Below are 27,893 nucleotides of genomic sequence, written 5' to 3'. Positions count from 1 at the left end.
AGGGGAAAGATGAACAACAATAACAACAACAACAAACCCATAAAGACAGAGAAAACCTAAAAAATGGAAAAAAAAAACTTTTATGCTAGGCAAGTAATTAGGGAAAAGGGCTATAAGGGTCTTTAAGAGTGCCATATATATTTTCATGTATGATGCAAATTGATTTAATCTAGATGTAATCATTGGTATAGAATCGTAAGTATGAAACCACATAATGGGGTCCGATACTTTATTGGTCTGGAAACATAAGCTAAATTGGCTTGTTGGTTGATTAGTGTAGTCTAATTTTCTGGAGTTCAAGAAGAAAGGATATATATGTGGTGCTTTTAAGAAAGTTGACCAAAGTATAAGAGTACTCATAGTGAATTTAAAAAAATCTGTACTCAGGCTGAAAAAGTCTTTTCTGAATCCTTGGGGACAGGGCTGAGTCTTATCACAATGGTGGTAAGATAAGAATGGCCTTCTGGGGAAGGCTGGAAACTGGTTGGTTATCCTTGTAAAGCCCTATGTACCTGAGGGAACACTTCTGATCAAAAATGCTGGGTGATCTGTCCCAGATCTGCTTCCCCCAAGTGGACATTTATTTCTTCATCTTCTGGCCAAAATAAGTAAAATTTTCACGTTATGGCTTATAGTCATTGTGGTGGTTTGAATAGATGCCCCCCAATATATTCAGTTGCTTGTTTGTAGTTTGCATCTGTAGCACTTCGCTGGAGGTGGTGTCACTGGGTGATCTTAAGGTGTGGTGGTGGGTTTCAGATTTCAATCTAAAGATATGCAAAGTGTACCTAGCTGGAGTTCCTGAAGTGTGCTGTGTGGCTTTTGACCTTTAGGCTTGTACTTCCATCTCTCTGCTTGGTCCGGTGAAGGCAAGCCAGCTGCTTCTGCCATTATGGAACTTTATGGAACTTCCCCTGGATCTGTAAGCTTCAGTAAATCCCTTCTTCCATAACTGTGCCTGGTCTGGAAGTTCATCTCAGTGAACCTGAAGCTGTCTGCTACAGTCATGCTTTCTCATAGGAAAGTGGCTCAAACTAGATTTTTTTTTGGGAAAGCAAAAACACTAAGCTTGCCTCACTAATCTTATCAATATTTTAATGAAAATGAGAACTATTGTGGTGACATAGTAAAATTTATGTGAAACTGTTTTCTTTGTAATGTGCTCTAGTGACTTGTACCTAGACAACATAGATGTGTCTTTAAAATAATAATAATAATAATAATAATAATAATAATAATAATAGCTTTTAAAAAAGAATGCCTCCTGCCTTCTGTATTGTAGCCTTTTCTTACCCTTAACAAACCTGTGTCTCTCTGTTCCATATCCCTAAGAACAGTCCAGAGAGGGTGAAGGATTACACTTTGTACAAAGGTACATCAGGCTGCACTGGAATGTAGCTAGAAGTATTCTGTTTGTGTGCACGTATGTGAGGCACATGTGTGTATGTATAGATGTGTATTTCCATGCACACATGCACAGAAGCCAGTGGAAGATGTCAGCTGTCTTCTTCTATCATGCTTCCATCTTTATATTCTTGAAAGAGTCTCTCACTGAATCTGTAGCTGTCACCATTGCTTTGATGAGACTGGCTGGCTGAGTGGTGAGTCCCAGGGATCCTGGTCTCTGCCTCCCTCAGCACTGGAGTTACAGGCATGTGCTCTTGATGTGGGGGCTGTCGATCAAATGCAGGTCCTAATTCTTGGGCAGCAAGTGCTCTTACCCACTAAGCAGTCTCCCAAGTTTCTGTTTTAATTGTAATTTTAGGACGTGTTGCTAGGTGTGGTAGCACCTACTTAAAATAATCCTAGCACTTGGGAGGTTGAGGCAAGAGGATCTTGAGGCCAGGCTGGGGTAAACAGTGTATGAGAGAGAGAGACAGAAAGAGAGAGAAGAAGGAGGAGGAGAAAAGAGAAGAGAGGAGAGGAGAGGAGAAGAGAGAGGGAGAAAGAAGAGGAGAGAAGAAGAAAAAAGAGGAGAGAAGACAAAGGGAGAGGAGAGGAGAAGAGAGGAGAAGAGAAAAGATATTTTAAGTTTTCCTTTAGTATTCATAGTCTTCTCAGACAGTTTGGAGCGTGCAGAGTGGAGGAGCAAGTCTATAACTGGCACATGTTGGTGGTTTCAGTTGTTAAGATAATGTTCCCTCTGGGCCATTATCCGCTGAATAAAGGAACACTAAACTTCCAGGCTAGATTCTACACATAGTTCCTCAGGCCTAATCCTGGTATCAAACAGTTTTATTTTCAACCAAAAATCCTTTCTTTTGGGCTGGACAGATGGCTTAGTAGTTAAGTTCTTGCCTGTGAAGCGTGAGGACCCCGGTTCAAGGCTCGATTCCCCAGGACCCACGTTAGCCAGATGCACAAGGGGGCGCACATGTCTGGAGTTCATTTGCAATGGACGGAGGCCCTGGCACTCCCATTCTCTCTCTCTCTCTCTCTCTCTCTCCCTCTCTGCCTCTTTCTCTCTGTGTCCACTGCTTTCAAATAAATAAATAAATAAAAATTTTAAAAAGTATTTAAAAATCCTCTCTTTCACCTCTATTATGCTATTCTGCAGGTTATCTACACTATGCTTCAATTTATTTTAATTATTTTTGCCTATGTCCATGGTGTGCATAGGCATATGTGTGTTCATGGGTTTTGGGGTGCATATGTGTGTGTGAGGGTGCACATGCATGTACATGTACCTGATTTTGGATACCAGAGGTTTATGTCTGGTGTCTTTGAGTAACTCTTCATAATATTTTTTCAATATTTATTTATTGATAGAGAGAAAGAGGCAGAGAGACAGAGAGAGAGAGAGAGAGAAACAGAGAGAGAATGGGCACGCCAGGGGCTCTAGCCACTGCAAATGACCTCCAGATACATGTGCCACTTTGTGCTTCTGGCTTATATTAGTTCTGGGCCCTTAAGCTTCACATGCAAGCACATTAACTGCTATGTCATCTCTCCAGCCCAATCTTTTTTTTTTTTTTTTTTTTTTTTTGAGTCAGGGTCTCTTTCTAAACCAAGAGATCACATATTAGGCTACACCAGCTAGTAAGTGAGCCGGAGGAATTTTTTGTCTTCAACTCTCCAATGCTGGGATTATAGTCACATGATAACAGGTACCACAGTTAGATTCTTACAGTGTTACTGGGGATCCAAACTCGGGTATTCAAAACTGCATGAACAAGCACTTTACCTACTAAACCGTCCACCACAGCTCTTATTTAGTTAATTTTAACTATAGAATTGTAGAGATCTGGAAAGTCGCCAAAACAAACCATATAGACACTTTCCTCTTTGTTCTGGAAGAAAGAGGACAAAGTTCAACAGCTTCCACTGATCCGGAATGACAGGAAAATGAAGGCAAGGCAAGAAGAAAAATTGACCCAACCTCAATTTATAAGAGTAAAAGAGTACAATGTTTGAGGTCTTTGCTTCTGTTTTGTCTTAAGAATTTGAAGTACTTAAGTCAAATGTGTAGCAAACAGAATACAAGAATATATCAGAAAGACCATTCACCTTGACCAAGTAGGCTTTATCCCAGAGATGACTTTTTTTTTCTCAAATTTTTATTAACATTTTCCATGATTATAAAAATATCCCATGGTAATACCCTCCTGCCCCACACTTTCCCCTTTGAAATTCCATTCTCCATCATATTCCCTCCCCATCTCAATCATTGTACTTACATACATACAATACCAACCTATTAAGTATCCTCCTCCCTTCCTTTCTCTGCCCTTTATGTCTCCTTTTTAACTTACTGGCCTCTGCTACTGAGTTTTTTCCTTCTCACACAGAAGCCTAATCATCTGTAGCTAGGATCCACATATGAGAGAGAACATGTGGGTCTTGGCTTTCTGGGCCTAGGTTACCTCACTTAGTATAATCCTTTCCAGATCCATCCATTTTTGTACAAATTTCATAACTTTATTTTTCTTTACTGCTGAGTAGAACACCATTGTATAAATGTGCCATATCCTCATTATCCACTCATAAGTTGAGGGACATCTAGGCTGGTTCCATTTCCCAGCTATTATAAATTGAGAAGCAGTAAAAAAGGTTGAGCACATTCTTCTAAGGCAATGAGATGAGTCCTTAGGATATATGTCTAGGAGTGCTATAGCTGGGTCATATGGTAGATCAATCTTTAGCTGTCTTAGGAACCTCCACACTGATTTCCACAATGGCTGGACCAGATTGCATTCCCACCAACAGTGTAGAAGGATTCCTCTTTTTCCACATCCCCGCCAACATTTATGATCATTTGTTTCCATGATGGTGGCCAATCTGACAGGAGTGAGATGGAATCTCAATGTATTTTAATCTGCATTTCCCTGATGACTAGTGACGTAGAACATATTTTTAGATGCTTATATGCCATTCGTATTTCTTCCTTTGAGAACTCTCTATTTAGCTCCATAGCCCATTTTTTTATTGGCTTGTTTGATTCCTTATTAGTTAACTTTTTAAGTTCTTCGTATATCCTAGATATTAATTCTCTATCAGATATATTGCTGGCAAAGATTTTTTCCTATTCTGTAGGTGGCCTCTTTGCTTTATTCACAGTGTCCTTTGCAGTGCAAAATCTGTGTAATTTCATGAGGTCCCAGTGATTAATTTGTGGTTTCATTGCCTGACAATTGGGGCTGTATTCAGAAAGTCTTTGCCAAGACCAATATGTTGAAGGGTTTCCCCTACTTTTTCCTCTAGCAGTTTTAGAGTTTTTGGTCTGATGTTAAGGTCTTTAATCCATTTGGACTTCATTCTTGTGCATGGAGAGATAGAAGGATCTATTTTCATCCTTCTACAGATACATATCCAGTTTTCCCAACACCATTTGCTGAAGAGGCTGCCTTTTCTCCAATGAGTATTTTTGGCATTCTTATCGAATATCAGGTGGCTATAGCTACCTGGACTTACATTTGGGTCCTCTATTCTGTTCCACTGATCTACATGTCTGCTTTTGTGCCAGTACCACACTGTTTTTGTTACTATGGCTCTGTAGTATAGGTTAAAATCAGGTATGGTGATACCACCAGCCTTATTTTGTTGCTCAGTATTATTTTAGATATTCGAGGTTTTTTGTGATTCCAAATGAACTTTTGGATTTTTTTTTCTATTTCTATGAAGAATGCCTTTGGAATTTTGATGGGGATTGCATTAAATGTGTAGGTTGCTTTTGGTAAGATTGCCATTTTCACAATATTGATTCTTCCAGTCCAGGAACAAAGGATGTTTTTCCACTTCCTAGTGTCTTTTGCAATTTCTCGCTTGAGTGTTTCAAAGTTCTCATTGTAGAGATTCTTTATTTCCTTGGTTAGGTTTTTTCCAAGGTACTTTTTTTTTTGATGCAATTGTGAAAGGGGGTGAGTCTCTGATTTCATCCTCTGTGTGTTTGTTGTTAGCATATATGAAGGCTACTGATTTCTGTGATTTATTTTGTATCCTGCTACTTGGCTGTAGGTTTTTATCAGTTCTCTTTTTTTTTTAATATTTTTTATTTATTTGTTTGAGAGTGACAGACACAGAGAGAAAGACAGATAGAGGGAGAGAGGGAGAATGGGCGCGCCAGGGCTTCCAGCCTCTGCAAACGAACTCCAGACGCGTGCGCCCCCTTGTGCATCTGGCTAACGTGGGACCTGGGGAACCGAGCCTCGAACCGGGGTCCTTAGGCTTCACAGGCAAGCGCTTAAACGCTAAGCCATCTCTCCAGCCCGGTTTTTATCAGTTCTAACAGTTTGCTGGTAGAGTCTTTAGGATCCTTTATATATAGAATCATGTCATCTACAAATAATGATAATTTGATCTCTTCCTTTCCAATTTGTATCCCTTTTATGTGTGTCTCTTGCCTTATCGCCATGGCTAAGACTTACAAAACTATATTAAATAAAAGTGGAGACAGTGGACACCTTTGTCTTGTTCCTGATTTTAGTTGAAAAGCTTCCAGCTTTTCCCCAATTAGTAATATGTTGGCTGTAGGCTTGTCATAAATAGCCTTTATTATATTGAGATATGTTCCTTCTATTCCCAGTCTCTGTACTACTTTTATCATGAAGGGATGTTGGATTTGTCAAATGCTTTCTCCATGTCTAATGAGATGATCATATGATTTTTGTCCTTCAATCCATTTATATGATGTATTACATTTATAGATTTGTATATATTGAACCATCCTTGCACCTCTGGGATAAAGCCTACTTGGTCAGGGTGAATGATCTTTCTGATATATTCTTGTATTCTGTTTGCCAATATTTTGTTGAGAATTTTTGCATCTATGTTCATGAGGGAGATTGGTCTGTAATTTTCTTTTCTTTTTTTCTATCTTTGTCTGGTTTTGGTATCAGGGTGATGCTGGCTTCACAGAAGTAGTTTGGTAGAACTCCTTCTTTTTCTATTTCATGGAAAAGGTTAAGAATCAATGGTGTTAGCTTTTCCTTGAAGGTCTGGTAAAATTCAGCATGTATCCATCTAGGCCTGGGCATTTTTTAGTTGAGAGATTTTTGATAACTATTTGAATCTCCAGGCTTGTTATAGGTCTATCTAAGTGATTAAACTCATCTTGATTTAATTTAGGTAGGTCATACAAATCAAGGAACTCATCAATTTCTTTTAGATTTTCATACTTTGTGGAGTATATGCTTTTATAGTATGTCCCTATGATTTTTTGAATTTCTCTGTCATCTGTTGTGATGTTACTTTTTCATCTCTAATTTTATTAATTTGTATCTCTTCTCTCTTTCTTTTGGTCAGATTTGCTAAGGGTTTATTGATCTTGTTTATCCTTTCAAAGAACCAACTCTGTTTCATTTATTCTTTGGATTTTTTTGTTTCTATGTATTAATTTCTGCCCTAATCTTTATTATTTTCCAGTTTACTGATTTTTGGTTTGCCTTGTTCTTCTTTTTCCAAGGCTTTAAGGTGAAGCATTAGGTTGTTTACTTGCAACCTTTCTAATTTCTTAATATAGAAGTTTATTTCATAACAGTGACAAGTATGGTTGGGTGATGGTTATAACACTTTCAGATTTTGAGAACATATTCTTCAGGATTCTTCACTGGCTATTAAATACTCCTCATTGAGATTTTTTTTTTTTTTCTCAAGGCAAGCCCAACAGACAGGTTTCTTTTTATGTATGTGAGAGAGCGAGAGTGTGAAAGGGAGGGAAAGAATTGGTGTGCCAGGGCCTCCAGCCACTGCAATTGAACTCCAGACTTGTGAGCCCTCTTGTGCACATGTACAACCTTGCACACTTGTGTCACTTTTTACATCTGGCCTATGCGGCACCTGGAGAGTTGAACATGGTTTCTTAGGCTTTGCAGGCAAGTGCCTTAACTGCTAAATCATCTCTCTAGCCCCGGATCAAACTTTATAGTGCTCAAGTGAATGGTTTCTCCACGAGGCAATGCGCTCACCTGGTGTTTCCTGCCCCTGTAGGGGTGCAGTTCAGTATGGACATATTTATGATGTTCACAGGATTCACTTTGTGAAATGCAATGTACCATGCACTGGTTTGACATTTATAAAGAAATATTGTCTGTGATAACGACTTTTAAGAGGCTATATGAGTATGACAATGTCAATAAGAAATTATCTTTCATAATAACAACCCACCAAGTTCTGGTAACTATTAGTATAATGCCATTAGTAAACAGTAGTCTTGCATGTAAAATTCCATTCAGAAAAGGCCAGATTTCTTCCTTCCTCTCTCCTGACAGATGAGGCTGTTGAGTAACAGGATTTGTGGCAGTGCCACAGAACCAGAAAGTGAGATATCTGGGGCTACATCTAAGGAATTTCATCTGATGTCAAGGTGTCTCCATACACCTTGCTGATCTAGCCCTGGGGACCAGTAAATGCTATGGACAGTTAGGAAGCCAAGATAGGAGAATGCAATGTAATGATTACTACTATTGCTTCCTGTGCCTATTTTAAACATGGACTATAACAAAGTGCAAAGTGTCCCTGTTCTTCCTTGCTCTGTGCTGGAGTATCTAAAGATCGACACAGGGTACTTAGGTTTGTGGCTGTTCTTATGGGAAGTAAGTCAGCGAGTTTATCTGCTCAAACAGAAGAGCTGCTCACTTCCGGGAACTGACCCCAGCCCACCACCAAGCCTGACAAACCTCAGAAAAGAAGTCACTTATTTAGAGCAAAGGTGTCAAGAGCTCACAAGACAGAGACAAGGCTGCCACCAGCAAGCGGTGACGTGTGTGCTTGAAACTCCAAAGACAAGGTGTGTGTCAACATCATCCAATGTTCACTGTGCGCAGGAAACTAAGAGGAGGCCTAACATCAAACACACCCATAAGACGAGCAAAGGAAGTGATTAAAAAAAAACACCCGAGAACTGTAAAATATAAGTCTAACCTTTTCTTCCAGGGCTATGCTGCCATTACTGACACCTTGCCTTGGCACTTTCTGAAAGTGTACTTCTCTTGGCTTGAACAATAAAGGGCATGGTGGTGGGATATCCAAACACAGATCCATTTTCCAAGAAAGCATGTCAGTATGCTGAGGACAGAAATGAAGCTAGTGGGTTTGATGTATTCAGAGGAATAGGCAATAAATATAATGTCTCAAAAACAACGAAGGTTAAAAACCATGGCAAGTGCCAGGGAAGTGGCTCAGCTGGAGACAGTGTTTTCCACAAGCACAAGGACCTGAGAGATGCCCCGAGTTTGATTCCTAGGAACCACATAAGCAGTTGTGTGTTCCACACATGTCTGGAAGCCCAGTCCCGTGGGGCACAGAGCCCAGAAAATTGCTGGAAGTTCTGTCTCAGGAGAATATGCGGATGACTGACAGATGAGGACTTGAGGAAGTCTCTTACTTCCACATACATGGGAGCCCATCTGTACATATGTGTGCGCACGCGTGCACACACCACCCTCCACATTCTACACACACAAAACACATTGGCTTATTCCCCCCCCCCATATGCTATTTACTAAACTATTTTGCATTGCTTGAGGCAAATGCTGTCAATAAGGATTGCATCAGCAAAAAACAGAATGCCAGAGAGGAGTAAATGGATCCCAAAGTCTAGCAAGAAGTTAAGAATTTTAAATAATTTTCCCAGCATTGCTTAGCTTTTAGATCTGGAGCCCACAGCAGACCTGTTTGATTTCAAAGCTTCTGCTTTTCCTGACTTGTTTTGCATCTATAAATAAGATGATCTGTAAGCAATTGAAAGGTGATAATTGCATGTGTAATTTGCTTGAAAATTTAAGCCTTAGTGTCTTTGTCCTAGGGGAAGAAGGACCTCAAACTGCGGTTATGCAGTTTAAATACACCATCCCGCTCAGTCGGCCTGCTGTGGTCAGGGGTGGGGTGGGATTGATATAAAACTGCACACCCTCACCATGAAACCCATGCTGCTCTTCAGTTTACCCAGCCTGTGGCAACTGCCAGCTTCAAGCATCTCTGATGTGGAGGGGCACTTTGTATCACACTTATTAACCTAACTTCAAGCAGTAAAACTACTATTTCAAACTCAGAGGGGACGGTAGTGGGGTGATCAGACGTTGGACTTGCTTTAAAGGAGTATTTTTTTTTCCTAGTTTTTTTTTTTTTTTTTTTTTTTTTCCTTTTCCTACATTAGGTGAATGATATGTGAGAGTAGAAAATGATTCAAGTAAATATTCAAGTCTGGAACAGGAACCTGGTGTCCCAAGGGAAAACTCTCAGCATCTGTCCCCCACCTCCACCCCCCGGGGGTAAGAATTACCGGGTCCTTATCCCATTTGCTCTCTCCCAGACTTGGCCTGTGGATTACAGGCAGAGGACTTTTTTAACCCATGCCCTGCTTCCTCTTCGCCTGCCTGCGTGAGCTTGCGCCCTGACAGGGTTACCTTACCAGTGCATAGGGGACTGTAGCTGGCCAGCTCTAAAGACCAGGTAGGGAAGGACCAGGAGAGAGTGTTCAGACGCTCCTGTGCTCCTGTCGACAAAGGACAGCCAGGTTCCCTGGCCGTGGCTCACATCAACTTCCTTCTTCTGGGAGCTCGCATGCAAGCCCAAGGGTTAATGACTAATTACAAGGAGGCCCTGAAGTCCCTGAGCGGCATGTGTGCCTAGCCACACGTTGGAGCTGGGATTTCAGAGCGGGCAAGACTTGCTTGGGCTGCAAATGTGGTCACTGGAAATGAACTCTCAATTCAGCTCGGCAGCACGTGACTTCCTATTTCTGTAAGGTACTTCCAAGAGACTTCCTCTGCAAAACCAGCCAGCCCCAGGAGATTTCCTTCAGTGCCCCGACAAGTTTACTTTCGACCCAAACCGCGGGACTTGAAGTTTTCCCTGGGATAGGAACTGAGTTTCTTTTCTTTCTTTTCCCTCTGCTGTTACCAGCTTGCAAGGATCTTGTGGCTCCCGTCCGTGATCGGAAACTGAACACAGTGGTACAGATCTCTGTGATCCACCCCACCGAGCAGAGCCTGACACGATACTCCTGCACCGAAATTGTGGAGGTGAGCGCTTTCTCTCCTTCTCCCCCCTCCCTCCTCTCTCTCTCTCTCTCTCTCTTTCTCTTTCTCTCTCTCTCCATCCTCTTCAGCTCCGTTGTTCACTTTGTTCTGTCATTAAGGAACACATATATGGAGTTATTAAACATATACAGAGTAGCGTAAATGTAACTGGTTCTTTTCATTCAAAGACCTTTAGTTTTCTTCCGCAGACACAAACTTTCCACTTGGAATTCCCAAATAGTGCAAAATAATATATAGGGATTTTTGAATGAAACTAAAGGAGCATATTTATTTTAGGAAAATGTTATAAAAGTACCCATGAATTTTAAGTTCTAAATGTTCAATGTTTTGTTAAGTGTTTTTTTTTCTCTTTTCATTTATTTTAAAAATTTATGTGCAATTTTATTCTGAACGTGGAAACTTTACATTCTCTGGTGTGTGTCTGTGTGTGTGTGTCTTTCAAAGCACAATTTTTTTTTCCAAAGCAAGTTAAGTGATTAAATTGAGAAACTATAATGTTTCCAGGCAAAAGGTGTAAATATTACTCATCCGATGAGAGATTTCCTATTTACATTTATTGTTACTAATATAATATTCAGAGTGTGTCGGGAGGAAATTCATTATAGTGTTGGATCAGTTTCAAAAGGGGAAGTGTTTCCCCTTGGATTATTTCATTCTAATTACACATTCCTCAACCTGCACGGATGAGAGATGCTTGTTTGAACATCTGGGGCTGAGGACAGTGGACTCAAAGCTCCTTGAGCGTCACTAGTTTTTCTTAGACTTGTGAGCTGTGTTTTGGAATAAGAGCTTCTGTGTGAGAACTTGAGCAGTCTGCCCCAGCCATGGCTGTCTTGGAGTTGCCTGCAGCTTGGAGGCAGTGGATGGAATAAATGATTCAAACCTCTCTGGAGTCACTTCTATTATGGGAATGACCCGGATCCTTCAAGTAGCCCTGGATCTGCCCTATGGAAACCTCACATTCCAGATTCCACTACTGGTAGCAAGTGAAGTTAATCCATAGGTGTATTAAAATTAGGCTTCTTTATATAGAAATAACTTGGCAAAAATTGGTTCATTTAATATGAAAAAATGTATTTTTTTTAAAGACATTGCCAAATTTTAAGATGATCTTAAGGTTATTTATAAGTTCCTCTACACCTCTCCCATTTTCCTGAGTGGTAACACATACACATTTATCATGACAGTTATCCTCACAACCATAAACATGGTATATATTGCTCCATTTCAAAAATTTATATTTGAATATGTATTGCTACTTTGGGCTGGTTTCTTCACTGCCTAACCCCAAACTGTAAAACTCATTTTGCTTTTTAAACAAACTTATGAAAGAATGTGTAAGTGAATGAATGAATGAACGAATGAATGACATGTGCTTTTAGAAACTTTCATAGACAAGTGATTTATCTAACTTTTGGAAACATTCCTATATTTGGTTTTGTGTGTGTGTGTGTGTGTGTGTGTGTGTGTGTGTGTGTGTGTATGTGTGTGTCTGTTGTGTGTACAATTCAGTGTTGGATGTATGCTGTTAAAAGAAAAGAATCATTGAAATATCCTTCATTCTGAGCTTTAATTGCATAGGCCCCAACTCATCTAAATATGATGAATATGAGTGTCTTTTATTAGCTTTCAATTTGGTCTGGGGGCAAATACTCATAGCTGAACATCTTAAACCAATCACTCACTCTCAAAGCACGGCTTTCAATTGAATTAGTGAGGGAAAAATGGACAGCATGAGGTGACCAAATGGTTCTGCTTGAGAAAATAGCTTTATTTTAATTTGTCCCCTCAGTATCTTAGATTATCTACATAAATTATAGATCACAGCTCATAAATATCTTTTAAATAGGCTGAAAAATGTCCCCCCAAGAAAGGCTTTGCATAAGGGCGCTATTAAATTGTTTTTCAGAAGTCCTTATTAGCCACTCTGACAGTGACACAAATGCTTGTCTTTCCAACAGCTGTGTCGGTCAGCACTGTGTGTCGGCAGGCCTCGTGGCTCATGACAATTGTTGCTTAGATCTCTCCTCTAATGGAAATATTTCCTAGAAAAACCGACTCGGGCACACTTTCTGCACTCTCATATGTCACGGTATTATTGCCTTTAAATCCAAGTTGTCTGCTGGTGCTTTTTCAGGGAACAAGAGACCCACTGTTTTTGACGGGTGTCACATTCCCATCTGAATACCCCATCTATGAAGAGACCAAAATAAAACTGACAGTCTATGACGTCAAGGACAAGTCTCATGACACTGTAAGTACTTACTCTTTTATTTTTTTTGAGAAAAGGAGGACTGAAATATTTCCAAACCATTGGGCTTTAGATGCCAAGGGCATGATTCTAAAGAGGGTATCTGCACCATGTAGTCTGTGTCTTATGATCATACTCTACAGCATGTTGCTTGATTTCATTTGGCTCATTATCAAGTTGCCAATTGGTCAGGAGCAAAAGCTTCCAGAGCAGATTTTCACTCACTTAGGGAAGGTTCACATGATCTCTTGGTGTATGTGTTTGCTGTTGTTTTAAGCTGAAGGGGAATTATTTTGTGGTAAAAGCAAATGGACCAGATTGAAGAATAACTCACAATTTTATAGGTGCTTTAATTATTTTAAAAGCAGGGGATTGATAAAGTGCTCTCTCTTCCACTTCATTCAGTTGTATACTGTGTAGAAACTATTTCTTTTTTCTTCCTAATGTTACCATCACAGAACCAACAAAGAAATTAAGGGAGTCATTAGGCAGAAGTTCTAACTGGCCTTTTCATACTAAGGCCATGCACAGTTTCTATGGGTGCTTGTCTTGGTTCCTCAGTCTGCCTAATGGTTTGCATTTCTTTTCAAATGAATCATCTCTCCCGATTAGTCAAAGAGGTACCTGGACACTATCTGTGGAGATGCCTCTTATAGCTGCCCTGGTGCCCTGGGCAGGTATAATGCTGCTGGGGAGAGACTGACAAGAGGGTAGCCTGACCCTCTCCCTCAGATTCTTCTTAACAGAATATTGTGTGGTTTCAAGGCACTAGAACAATGGGGAACTTAATCATGAATGGTGAGGTATGAGGGAGGATGGGTTTACATGGGCAGTAGGCCAGAAGGTTTCAGAAGGAATCTTACTGAAATGAAGGAAGTTTTCTGGACCTGAAGAACCACACAGTGTTCCAAATAGCTCTGAACTCTACGCTTACTGAGTCATTTCTGTTTTGTGACCTATGACTCTTTCCTGTATACTAAAGTTAGAAGAAACTTATTTCTACTCAGCACCCCAAAATTTCAGTGCTCTAAAACTGTAGAACAGTTTCCCAGTTGAATGTGTGCCATTTGCATGGAATATAAAAAGCTGTGGTCTTCTGGTGCAACTATTAGGAAGGAAAGTTCTACAGCCAGACTGTCTGGATTTATTTCACTTAGCAGCGTTATGTCTCTGAGAGCTTATTTTGTGTGCCTCTATTTCCCCTTTATATTTTTACCTTACAGATTTTTAAGGATTAAATAAACGGATGTATGCAAACTATATAGAGCCAGTGGCTACAGAGAAATCAGGGATTTCTGGTGGCTATTACAGCTGTTAGTTTGGTGGTTGCCTTATAGTTCCTCACAACAAATACAACTCAAATGAGAGACTGTTAAACAAAATCCTTTTTAAAATTATTTTATTTTTGAGCAAGAGAGAGAGGGAGGGGGGGAAGAGAGAGAGAGAGAGAGAGAGAGAGAGAAAGAATGGGTATGCCAGGGCCTTTCCAATGTGAATGAACTCCATATATGTGCACCCCCTTGTGTGCATGTGTGACATTGCACACTTGCCTCACTGCATCTGGCAATGTGGGACATAGAGATTTGAACATGTGTTCTCTAGGATTTGCAGGCAAGCTCCTTAACCACTAAGCCATCTCTCCAGCCCTATTAAACAAAATCTTTTAGTGTACTTAGTAACATGTTTTTTTCTCGAGTGGTCCTACATTAGTTGTTTCTATTTTGAAAAAAAGGGAGGCAAGAATCTGAGTTAAAACTGCAACTGAAAAAATATGTGAGCTGTGTGTTTTTCTTGATGCAATGTGAGGAAGAGGAGTCCTTAGTGAGTGGCATCTGGACCAGGTCTGGTGGATTATGCACAAAGCCCCTACCATGAATTTATTCTCACCCCCATCCCCCTAAAAAGCCCTTTCTGTTAGAGAAAAAGAAAAATTGAGGAAAAGGAGGGAACGATATTCAGGTGGGAAATAGTGAAATATGTGTGGCTACAGCAGAATCTGGGAAGGGGTACTAGAACTGTGCAGTTAAATAAAATAGTGAGTAGAGGGTAATCCAAATGAGAGGGAAAGCAAGCAGAGACTGCGTGCTCTAATGCTCTGTCGCACACATGGTTAGTTAAATCCTCCGACAGTCCTGAGTGGAGACAGCGCAGGGAACATGAGAAGAGCAGAGGTTCAAAACACTGGGTTGAAAATGTTGCCCCTAAGTGTTTGTAGGTATGAAGCAATTTGAAATATCAGAGTTTGAAATGTGTATTGATTATTTTGGCCATTTCAGTGTTAAAATATTTTAAGAAAAGCAACTTATGGAGAGATTTCTTTTTTAATATTATTTTACATGGAGAGAGAGATGAGAGGAGAGAGGGAGAGAGAAAGAGAGAGAGAGAGAGAATGAATGGGTGCACCAGTGCCTTAGTCACTGCAAACAAACACCAGGCATATGTGCCTTTTTGTGCATCTGGCTTCATATGAGTAAAAAGGAATCAAACTCAGGTCATCAAGTTTTGCAGGCAAGTGCCTTAATCACTGAGCCATCTCTCTAGCCCCAAGGTTTCTTTTTTTAAAAAATTATTTATTTGTTTATTAGAGAAAGAGAGGGAGAGAGACAGAGACAGGGAGAGAGAGAATAAGCATGCCAGGGCATCTAACCACTGCAAACAAACTTCAGATGCATGTGGTACCTTGTGTATTTGGCTTTTTGTAGGTACTGGAGAATCAAACCGGTGCTCTTTGGCTATATGAGTATACACCTAAACTGCTGAGCCATCTCTTCAGCCCTGAGATTTCTTTTTGACCAATTATCAGAGCATCTAATCTATCAGGGTGGGGAAAACACAGCTTTCGGAGCATGCAACATGGAACAGTCACACCTTGGCTGATCAAGAACGAAATAGAGAGAAGGGAAATAGAAGCAGGGCTGGGCTATAACTCTTAAAGACACACCTCTAGGAACTATGCATCCGAGGTACGCTCCTTGTTCAGAATGTTTCCCGAACTCCCAAAACAATGCTGCTTCCTAAGGACAAGGTGTTCAGACACACAAAGCTGTAAGAGACAAAACATGAAGCATCAAAAATATTTCTCTCCAGCTGGATAGATGGCTTAATGGTTAAGCGCTTGCCTTTGAAGCCTAAGGACCCCAGTTCGAGGCTCGCTTTCCCAGGACCCATGTGAGCCAGTTGCACATGGGGGCGTATGCGTCTGGAGTTCTGGAGTTCGTTTGCAGTGGCTGGAGGCCCTGGCGTACCCGTTCTCTCCCTCTATCTCTCTCTCTCTCTCTCTCTCTCTCTCTAACTGCCTCTTTCTTTCTCTGTCATTCTCGAATAAATAAATAAAATAAAAATAAATATTTCTCTCCCCTAGAGCCCCCTTCATTTAAAATGAGCATATGTGCACAGGTAAATATAGCTCATTGATTTTGCTCCTGCCAAGTTTAGTTTTGGAATCTTATCATTTGAAGTTTTTTCAAACTGTCTACCTTGATTATTCATGTTAACATATTAAAGAACTGGATGAACTGGAACCCTCGCTGTGAAATACAAATTTTGCAAGTTGAACATACTTAACAAATGCAATCAGCTTCTACTTACCAAATGCTGTTAATTTAAGAATAACCTCTTCCTTAAAATAGCTAACAATTAGCTCACTGACAGAAGTGTAAACAGAAACACAGCTCATGAATATGCTAATAGGCCCATCCATGCATGTGGTCTTGCATCTTTTTATTTATTTTTTATTTGTTTATATTTTCATTTCTTCCATTTGTCTTTGGGGTGGGGAGAGGAAGAAAGTAGTTCAAAGTACAGGTTGTCATTGTAAACACACAACCTTCGTACTTGAAGATCATGAGACCTTTAAGGGAATAAGGAGTGAGATTCTGAATTTGCATATGCCTTGGAGGATTAGTGAATACTACACAGTTTTCCAAGACAGGTTTAACGATTTAATTCTAGCAAGCTGTTGATCATATTAGACCAACCCCAAATAATCAGCTGTTCTTACTGGTTGAACACTACTTGAGGCAAATAGCTGCTCACTTGCTTGGGCCTTCCCATTGCATGGGGGTATGCAGTCCAGTGAATGTATCCATTTCGCATATTATGTTCGCTTACATAATGCTTGCCTTAGGTGTGTTTTAGAGAGAAGTAGCATTTCTTGTGTGTCCTTATACAGTTATTATGTTGCTAACTAGTTGTTCTTACACTCTTCTGAACAACCAAGACTGATGATCTTGGTGAGTTTAGCCGACACGCAATTAATCATCATAACAGATGAGAGAAGTCTAGAATGACTGGTGTCTCCTCCTATCATATCCTCCATCATTTCCTCCATGGCAGTGTCTCCCTGTGATAGATGCATCAATATAGGGCGCAGGATTGAGGTGCAGTACAGGATGTGTTAGGATGGTTATTAGGATTTCATAACATTTTTATTCTCTCTTATGGGAAAATCACATATTCACAATGGGCCGCCCCAGTATGCAGCTGTTTGGTGGGGATTTAAAGCCTGAAACCTAAACCCATGCCTAAGAGATTAAAGCTGACATCCTGGCAGAGCAGTCAATACACCGGGGTATGTTCTGGTTGAATGGTCAACTTTAAATCCCTGGGAGTCTGAAATATGAACACACGTGTTTTCAGAATGCTATTTACAGTTTTCTGCCTCAAGGAGTCCAGCTGACAACCAGGTTTTCATATTACAGTGGGAACTTCAGAGGGAGGAGGCACTTAGAAGGAATGAATGTCAGTGTTGGATTTGTCTCTCTTTCTCTTCTTCCCATGCATCTCAATGTATTGGAATTTGCTAAGCAAAGTCCTTTCAGCCCTGCTGAGGAAGCCCATCAAATCGGCAAACGTGTGATTGGACTACAACATTGCTTTTGCCTGTGGTTGAAATTTGAATTTCTGCTCTAGTTTGCAGAAGTGCACGTTGACCCTCATTCTTTTTGCTCTGGGGTAAATATATGTTTGCTGCATCCTCCACTGAGCCTGGTCATGGCATGAATCTGGTGTACAGAGATGCTGGATATTCCTCAGGTGAGGATGTGTAACCTAGGGTAATGTTTAAAATGACTAGCCACCCATATGAACCTTGAACCTTGCAGAAATGTGACCTTGTCAAAATTGGATGTGTACTCAGTGCAGCATGTTTCCTATGTGCAAGGTGTTATAGCAGTAGTCCACTTCCCCAGATAGCAGTGCCACATGATTTCCATGGAAAACTCAAACATCAAATACACACACACACACACACACACACACACACACATTATATATATATATCACACGTACATTAAATATGTGTGTGTGAATCTGTACAACAATTTGAAGGGCATTATTATCATGCCCACTTGAAGGATGAAAAAAGTTGTTATTAGGAATATTTCAGGCCATATAAGAAATCCTTTATTTTCTCCAGGCTCTGTTATGGGGCATGCACTATTGACAGGATTTCCTCCACTTTCACCCCCACAATATCATATTGTTGCTTCATCTGATACTGTGAGAACACTCTGCACTTGCAGTTCAAGGTTTAGAAAAAGATTACTATTCCAATATACAGAAAAATCTATACTAAAATTTAAGCAGTTAAGTTAAGGATATTTTGGTAATTACAAATGCCCATATATGTTTTATACTGAACAGGGAAGAGCTGGAGGGATGGCTTAGCAGTTAAGGCACTTACCTGCAAAGTGTAACGACCCAGGTTCGAATCCCCAGGACCCACAAGGTGACAAGGTGGTACATGCATCTGCAGTTTGTTTGCAGTGGCAAAACATCATCTTGATAAGTACATATTGTCTATGTCCATTTACCCCATAAGTGTTGTTTCCACAGTTTGATTTTTATGAGCAGTACAGTGAGCACTGAGGTTCTAGTATCTGTTGGAGATCCTGATTTCAATTCATTTTGGTAAATACCCAGAAATAGGATTGGTGCGTTGTAAACAACTTTTAGTATTTTTTTAAAGAGTGTAGAAAGCATGGTGGTATACCCCTTTAACCCCAGCACTGGGGAGGCAAGTGTAGGAGGATCACTATGAGTTCAAGTCCAGCCTGGAACTACAGAATGAGTTCCAGGTCAGTCTGTCTGGGCTAGAGTGAGACCATATCTAAAAATAAATAAATAAATAAATAAAAAATAAATAAAGTGTAGAAAGCATCTAAAAATCTCTGGATTTCATTTCATTTTGATTTATGCCATCCTCAGTTTTCTGGTGGGTTAACAAAGTTGTGATTTTACATTTGTATGACTTCTCAGTCATGTCCTTGTGACAGCCCACACCGTAACCTCTCTAACACATCTGCATTTCCTTCTCTGTCTCTTTTATTTCCTTTTCTGTACAGTGTCTCTGTCAAGTACCTTTTGCTGCAGGCTGCTCTTGGCATTATTTCCCCATCTCTCTCTCCTAGCATTCCTTTTCTCAGTACCTGTGTCAAGTGCTTGATACTCGAGGCTACTCTTGACGGTCTCACCTTCTCTCTCCTGCTCCTGTGTCCTCTGCGCCGTTCTTATCTACAGACATAGTGCTCACGTTGTCATTCCCTGCAACAATCATGTTTGTAGGGAGAAATACTGCTTCTTTCTACTAGAATGAGAAAAGAACTGTAGTTAGGAACTAAAAATGTCAGGAAAAATAAACTGGCCATGACACTGTAAAACTGCCAGAAGAGAAAGTGGGCAAACATTTATTGGTAAAGTGAGGTATTATTTGTGCATTCTCTAGTCCTAGCACTCGGAACGTAGGGGGGGCGGTCACTGTCAGTTTGGTGAGTGAGTTCAGGTATGAGGCCAGCCTGAGACTACATAATGAATTCCAGGTCAATCTGGGCGAGAAAAGATCCTACCTTGAAAAAACACAAAACAAAAATAAAAACAAAAACTAAGGGCTAACATGTTGGGTCATGATATGCAGAGACATTTATCCTACCCATAACTGTGGGCTAGCTCCACAATGCATGACCCATGTACCTCAACAAGGAGGGGCTAAGGGGAGGGGGTAGGTCACGGAGGAGCCTAATAATGGTACCAAACTCACTATATTTGCTGAATACAAAACTAATTAATAAAAAATTTAAAAAAAGATCAGTCAAAAAAAAAAAAAAAACCTAGGGGCTAGAAAGATGGCTTAGTGGCTAAGGCATTTGCTGGCAAAGCCAAAGAACCCAGGTTCGAATCCCTAGATGCACGAGGTGATACATGTGTCTGGAATTCATCTCCAGTGGCTAGAGGTCCTGGAATGCCCATTCTCTCTCTCTGTGTCTCTATCTGCCTCTTTCTCTGTCTCTCCAATAAATAAAAATAAAAGTTAAAAAATACATTTACTAACTCTCCCTCTTCCAAAGAACAGGCTGTAAGAATAAAAACAACAAACCACATGGCTTCAAACTACAAGGCAGCTTAGGGGAAAGGAGATATTAGAAGGGTAAAGCCACAGCACATGGAATTAGAAAAAGTATTTGCATTCAACATGTTAAATAAGAGAGTAGTATGCCAAATCTGTGAGAGACATAGGCATCTCAAGTAATTAAACAACCCAACATGGCTCAGGGAAATTTTGTGGAAGACAGGGAGGAAAGAATGTCAGAGCCACATGTTGGGTCATGATATGCAGAGACATTTATCCTACCCATAACTGAGGGCTAACTCCAGAATGCATGACCCATATACCTCAACAAGGAGGGGCCAAGTGGAGGGGGTAGGTCACAGATGAGCCTAATAATGGTACCAAACTGACTGTATTTGCTGAATACAAAACTAATTAATAAAAAAATTAAAAAAAGTAATTAAACAAATACCCCAAATAAAATATGGAAAAAGACATAAAATATTTCTCCAGAAATACATGCAAATATCTGAAACACATCCACTAACACTAATTACCAGGGAAATACAAATTTGAAGCACAGTGAGAAACCACTGTTCTCCTGTTAGAATGGTTATTATCGGAAATAGGTAACGTAGAATGTAGAGAAAAGGGAACTTTTCCTTTTGCGGCGATAGGGTAAAATGATACAGACATTATGGAAAACATTGTAGAGATTCCTCAAAATAAAATTTAAAAAAATGAAATTAAAGTGGGAGTGTGGGGGAGATACATGAACAGTTGAAGGTGCTTGCTTGTAGATCCTGTCTCAGTGTCCCAGTCACCCATGTAAAGCTGGATGGGCATCATTTGCAGTAGCATGAGTCCCTGTAACACCCCTCTCTCACACACAAATTAAAAATTAAAATGGAGGGCTGGAGAGATGGATTAGTGGTTAAGCGCTTCCCTGTGAAGCCTAAGGACTCCGGTTCGAGGCTCAATTCCCCAGGACCCACATTAGCCAGATGCACAAGGGGGCGCACGCCTCTGGAGTTTGTTTGCAGTGGCTGATTAGCCAGATGCACAAGGGGGCGCACACCTCTGGAGTTTGTTTGCAGTGGCTGGAGGCCCTGGTGCGCCCATTCTCTCTTTCTATGTGCCTCTTTCTCTCTCTGTCTGTTGCTCTGAAGTAAATAAATAAATATAAAAAAATTAAAATGGAATTACCATATGACGAAACAATCATATTCCTGTGTATATATCCAAAAGAGACAAAACCAGCGTGTTGAAAAGATAATTGTATCCCTTGTTCATCACAGAATTATTCCTCATAGTAAAATATAGTCACAAACTGAACACCCATACGCAGATGAAAAGTTTAAGACACGTGGAATACAACCACAATGGAATATTATTGAACTGTAGAAAAAAAAAGAAAACTCTGTCATTTGTGATAACACGATGAATCTGGAGAACACTACATAAATAAAATGAGTGAGATACAGGCCAACAAAAACACATGATCACACTCATATGTAGAAACTCAGAACAGCAGAACTTACAGTGGAACATGGTGCCAGGACATTTGTTTACAGAGGCCTGGGGCGAATGTAGAAGGGACAGATCTGGCTGAATAGTGACAAGTTTCGAGTAAACAGGAGGAGTAAGTTTTAGTGCTCTGCATATAAAAGTAACAATGCAGTATGTGTTTCAAAACTGCTGAACACGTAGCTTTTACATGTTACAGCCACAAATAATAAACCTGTGAGATTGATATGCTAATTATCTTGATTTAGACATTCCACAACATAAACATGTTTACTTTACATGGTAACCCATAAATATCTTGCTATTATTACTCAGTGAAAACCACTTTTTTTAAAATGAGAAATAATGTGCTAATTGAATAACAAATCTTCTGGCCATTGGAGAATTAGAGGGTTGACTATGAGGGAGCCACATTTTCATTTTGTGAGAACTACTGAAATTGTAACCTTGGTGGTTATTTTTTTTACTATTGATTTTTATTTATTTGAGAAAGAAAAAGAAAGAGAGGCAGATAGCTAAAGTGAGAGAAAAGGGCATACCAGGGCTTTCAGCCACTGTAAATGAACTCCAGACACATGTACCACCTTGTGCATCTGGCTTACGTGGGTCCTGAGGAACAAACCTGTATTCTTTGGCTTTGCAGGCAAACACCTTAACCTCTAAGCCATCTCCCCAGCCCTAGCCTTGGTAATTTGAACCTTGATTTTCTACCTCTGTATAAGTTATAGGAAAATGGCATAAACCAGTTTACAGTTATTATACCTGTAGTTTATCCCTCCCCCCTTTTTTTATTAAATAAAATGTTAGATAAAGTGGCATCCCATTCTGTTTTCAGTGTTAGGCACCTTTATTGCTGTTAATCAGTTGTGGAGAGAAACATTATCTAATCTGTAGTTTTTAAAAGACATATTTTATTTATTTATTTGCAAGCTGAGAGAGACAGAAGAGAGACAGATGGGGAGAATGGGTATGCCAGAGCCTCCAGCCACTGCAAGCTTGATACATGTGGGACTTTGTGCATCTGTCTTCACCTGAATACTGGGGCACTGGGCTTTGCTGGCAAGCACCTTAATCACTGAACAATCACTCCAGCCCTAATTTTTATTTTCATTCATTTATTCAGTCATTCTTTTTTTTAATTACAAAGCTGCATGCTTCCTTAGAGCATTTTCATGCATGCTTAAATTTACTTAACCCTCCATCCACCCTTGCTCTCCTCCGTCTCCCTGTCCTGCACCCCTGCTTAAACACTTCCATCCCTAGTACTCCTTCCTCCCCCACCACATGTGTTCCCTTACCCACCCCACTGCTCTCCCTTGAGGCCCCCATTATCCTCTTTCTTGGCCCCTTTCTGGTTTCCTGGTCTTTATACCTGCTTACTCCCACATAAATAAACTTTAGAAGCTAGGGCCCATATAAGAAAAGGCAGATAGAGTGTATTTCTGAGTCTGGGTTACTACATTTATTTTAATATAATATTTTTTTTTTCCTAATGGAATACTTGCCTATGTTCCTACTCAGCTCTGTCTCCATTGACCATTCAAAAATTGTTTTGGTTTTATTTTCCTCTCTTGTCTACCTTCAGGTAATGGACAGGGTCATTCCGAGGCATCAGGAGAGAATGTTTAGAACAATGGAGGATGCTTTTCTGTGGGTTTTGCATTTAGCCTGCTGTGTCCGAGGTCTGACTCGGTCACGCCTCATAATTCTAATGTGATGGGTGTCTTCCTGAGAAAATGTAGAAATCTCTTTGATCTTTCATCACACGGAATACAATCTTTAGGAGTTACTTTGACCCAGAACCCCACAGCATGCTGATGGTCAACCACATGGCTTTGGGCATGTGAGGCAAATATTGTACCACAGAGCCACATCCCTAGTAGCAGCTGCTCTTTCAAATAACCATTATTGGTTCTGCTCCAGAAATGGCTGTAAAAAACTGGCATATATATATAAAAAAAACCTTTGCCAATATATGGGGAAAAATAAAATGCAGTGTACAATGTATTTTATGAAAGCTAGATATGTTCAATACCAAAGTCTTATGAGTGTTTAAAATCCCATCATTTCAATTAAAATGTAAATACAAAAATTATAAATTAAACAATATTCAGTAGACTTAATCTGTATGGAAAAGATATATATACATGAACCAAGTAGAGTTTTATCTTAGAAAAGCAAGAGTAGCTCAGTATCACTAAATTTAACCAATGCAATTTTTTACACATATATCAAATTTTTATTTATTTATTTACATTTTAACATATTATGCTCTTTCATTGCCTCTCTCTGGTTCCCCTTTCCCTGAGACTCTCCTCTGTGGGGTTGTGGGATTCACTGTGGGGTCATGAAGGCCTCAGTCAGTCCCAATGGGATATTGGGGAGACCATGCCTCTGGGTATTCCCACCCAGTCTGTGATTCTTACAGTCTTCCCATCCCCTCTTCTGCAATGATCCCTGAGCCATGGCAGGCCTGTTGGAAGTCTTATTTAGTGTTGAATTCTTTATAGCCTCTGGATTTCTGCTTTGATAGGTTGTGATTGATCACCTTGTCTGACACCAGCATCCTGGAGCTGGTTGTCAGGTTAGCAGTAAGAACAATGCTCATGGTTCCACTCCCACTGCAAGTTCTCCTGAGTCCTGACAGATGTGGAAGAGGTGACAAGTCTCGAGGTGGGCAATTGGTTATCTTTTTGTCTTTTCGACGGAGCTCAACTCTACTCTGTTTGCTCTGCCTCATGGTGTTGGAAAGCGCTGTGGGGGTGGCTGGAAGACAATAGTCACCAACAGCGTGAATAAGCAGGGTCCCCTGGAGACTAGGAAATCAACCAGCTGGACAAGAAGTACACACTTGTCTCCAGTGGAGAACAGCCTCTGTGGGGACATTGGGCGAGAACTCACATGAGGTTCTGGAAACCAAGTCAGATTCCCATAGTTAGGGAACTCAGACTTCAGGGAGAAGCCCCCACTGTTCTCTGGAGAAGAGTGGGCTTGCACACCAAAAAATCTGTCAAACAACTTTGCGTACCCTCTTGAACCAAAGCCGCTTTGTCTTGGTTGGAGAATCAATGTAATTTTTGTTGTTAGTAACCAAAGCGGAAACCTCAATGCTAAAGAAGCTTTCAGAGGATCTGTGGAGAGAGCTCAGTCAGTAAAGTGTGTACCTTGTAATCATGAAGACCTGAATTTAATCTCCAGAATCCACTCACAATACTGGGAGTGGAGGAGTACATGTTTTTAATCTAGTGCTGGAGAGGCCGCAACAGGTGGATCTCTGGGACTCACTAGTTAGCTAATCTAGTATAATGGGTAAGCTCCAGGCCAACGAGAGACATAATTTCTAAAACCAAAGTGATGGACAACATTTCCTTAATAATAACACCCAATGTTGTTGTCTGTCCTCCATACATGCATGCACACACAAAGGTACACACATGTTCACAAGCATGAGCGTGCACACACACACACACACACACACACACACACACACACACAAAATAAGGACAGAGGCATTTGTTAGTGTGGCTACTCTAAATAGAGAAAGGTAAAAAAGAGTCTAAGAATCGAATAAAAATCTACCCTAACAAGATCAAATGAATATGCCAAACAGTAAAATGAAAAAAAATAATTTCAATGTGGCACTAAACTAACCACTATCATCATCATTATTTGACATTTCCTGGATGCTTTAGGAAATGAAATAAATAGAAAATTATATTATATGTATAAAATCTGAACATAGTAGACAGAAATTTTCTCTATTAATATGATTGAAATACCAAGAAAGTTGAAGAGACTTCAGTAAATAAACATATAATATGATATTTGGTAGGTTTGTTGCAATAAGGTGGTGAAAAAAATATTTATAAATCAATAGCGCCTTAATTTTATAGCTTTAAACATTAAAAAATAATCTCATGGGACAATATTCAATAAGATCCTTACAGATGGGAAAACTTGATTATACTGGAACAAAAGGAATTGTCCAAATTCAATTTAAGAATGTAATGTAATATAATTTTAAATAAAACCCAAATGTTCTTTTTATAATAGGTATATTGGGTATTGGATAAAATTTACTTAAACTTTATGGAGAAAAATCAATAATCAAGAATAGCCCAGGACAGTTAAAAAAAAAAAAAAGTAGTAAGGCCTATCTGCTCAGGCATAAAAGCAGCATGAAAATATTGCAATTAAATTGCTGTGTTTTTTGTCACAGGAATGGTCAAATAAAAAAGGAAGGCAGGGCTGGAGGGATGGCTTAGTGGTTAATGTGTTTGCCTGCAAAACCAAAGCACCCAGGTTTGATTCCAGGACCCAAGTTAGCCAGATGCACACGGGGGTGCACGCATCTGGAGCTTGTCTGCAGTGGTTGGAGGCCCTGGTTTTCCCATTCTCTCTCTCTCCTTCTTTCTCAGTCAAATAAATAAATCAATAAAAACAAAATATTTAAAAAAAAAAACAAGGAAGGTAGCCAGGCATGGTGGCACACACCTTTGATCCCAACCCTTGGGAGACTGAGGTAGGAGGATTGCTATGAGTTGGAGGCCACCCTGAGATTACATAGTGAATTCCAGGTCAGCCTGGGCTAGAGTGAAACCCTACTTGAAAAACAAAAATACACATCGACAACACAAAAGGAAGGCACAGCCTATCCAGAAACAGATTCCAGGATATGTGATAATTAAGTTGTGAGAGGAGCAATCCAGTACAAAGAATGAGGGATGAGGGAGGAAGTGAATGAAAAAGAAAGAGTATGAAATAATAGCACAATAACATGTGTTAATGGATATCCTGGGGGGCGGGGGGGGGGGAGGAAGAAACCTTACTTAAAATGAAGCAAAACAAAATAAGCCACTTAAAAAGATAAGTGTCATTCCCATACTTGCACACAAAGTACATTGTCCTGCAAGGACTGCCTTCTTTTACATTCTGAAGATCAAAACGTCATCTGGGAGGGAGCACTATGAGCATGTGGCAGCCAGGGAGCAGGCTGACAGGTGGGGACAGGGCAGTCAGTGACAACAGCAGCCTTGAAATACCACCAAGGCTAGCTCAGTGCGGGGAGGAACCACCTGTGAGACACCCTGAGTGTATCAAGTGCTTTCTCAATGCGGGCATGAAATACCCAACCAGCAGCAACTGAGGGTAAGAGTTCATTTCAGCTCAAAGTTGTAGAGGGGAGAGGGTATCATGGTAGGGAAACCATAGCACTAGCTGGAAGCCAGAATCATGTCCTCAAACTAACAGAGAAGATGTAGAGAGAGAAGAATGCAGCTGTTCAACCAGCAATCTCCTTTATGTGTATTCCAGGTCCCCAGCCCATAGACTGGTGCCTCCCACAGTTTAGGAGGGTTTTCCTGATTTAATTGGTGTAATTAGGATAATCCCTCATAGACATGCACAGAGGTTAACCTAATCTACATAATCTCTCTCAGGTGATTGTAGGAACTGTCAAGTTCATGAGTAATATAAGCAATCACAAAACCACCAGGACATTCCTTGAATTAAGTAGGAGGGGGTCCATACCTGACTGCAGATGCTCCAGTAGGAAACACACTATCAACATCGTGCGTTATGTCATCATCAGTAACTATAACTCATTCATGGGTCATAGTAGACTTCGGAGGGGAGGGGATATTTATCTGTTAATGCAAATTAAATAATGTGGTAATTGACCAACCTCAGAGATTTGTGAGTGGGATTGGAGCCCTGGAGTGGAACAGTTTATTTCCATTTCCAGTTATTTTCATCAACTCAGAGTTATTTGCCGCCGTCCTCCCTAGTTCTGTTTCTCTGCAGCTGTTGCCATTTGCCTAGTGGCTTAGCCCTGGAGTGTCCGTCTGCCTGGCCACTCCGCTCTCTCTTTCTGTTTCTGAATTTCAGCTCTTTCTGTCACAGTTCTCTGTAAGCTTTCTGTCTGATGGTGTTGAGCCCTTGCATACCCTGAAGCGAGCCTAGGAATGTGTGTCTTGTATTGGATTTCTGTTAACACTTGGTTTTACACAGCTAAAATCAAATGTGTTGCCAAAATGTTCCTTCGGCTTACAAAAGGATCAGCCGCTAGTTATTTTAAAAGGTCCATCTGCTTTGGGTAGGAATAGCTTTTAATTACTGTAAGTTTATATACGCTGCACAGAGGGAACAAAAGGAAATTCTAAAGAAACCTAAGCTTCCCTCAGAGTTACTTGAATGGAATGATAATAACCATGAGTTTGGGGCTGGTATTTAAATCCAGGTGAAAACCATTTCTAAACTCACGGAGGGAAGTTGTGGGCAGACCACTGCAGAAGGTGGTGTCCCATGCTGAAAA

The 27,893-nt window shown here is 40.3% G+C and overlaps 1 protein-coding gene across 1 annotated transcript in view; it reads left to right on the top strand.

The window, feature by feature from the left end:
- Inpp4b (inositol polyphosphate-4-phosphatase type II B) overlaps nucleotides 1–27,893 on the top strand; it is a 507,192-nt gene that overhangs the window by 107,583 nt on the left and 371,716 nt on the right. Inside the window, exons 5-6 of the mRNA XM_004655836.3 lie at nucleotides 10,342–10,460; nucleotides 12,616–12,732. Of these exons, the coding sequence (XP_004655893.2) occupies nucleotides 10,342–10,460; nucleotides 12,616–12,732 (236 nt within the window). The remainder of the gene's footprint in view (nucleotides 1–10,341; nucleotides 10,461–12,615; nucleotides 12,733–27,893) is intronic.

This window comes from Jaculus jaculus, chromosome 12 (genome assembly GCF_020740685.1).
Source record: "Jaculus jaculus isolate mJacJac1 chromosome 12, mJacJac1.mat.Y.cur, whole genome shotgun sequence".
Lineage (NCBI taxonomy): Eukaryota > Metazoa > Chordata > Mammalia > Rodentia > Dipodidae > Jaculus > Jaculus jaculus.
Note: the sequence above shows the minus strand (reverse complement) of the source record. Positions and strands in the feature narration are given on the sequence as shown.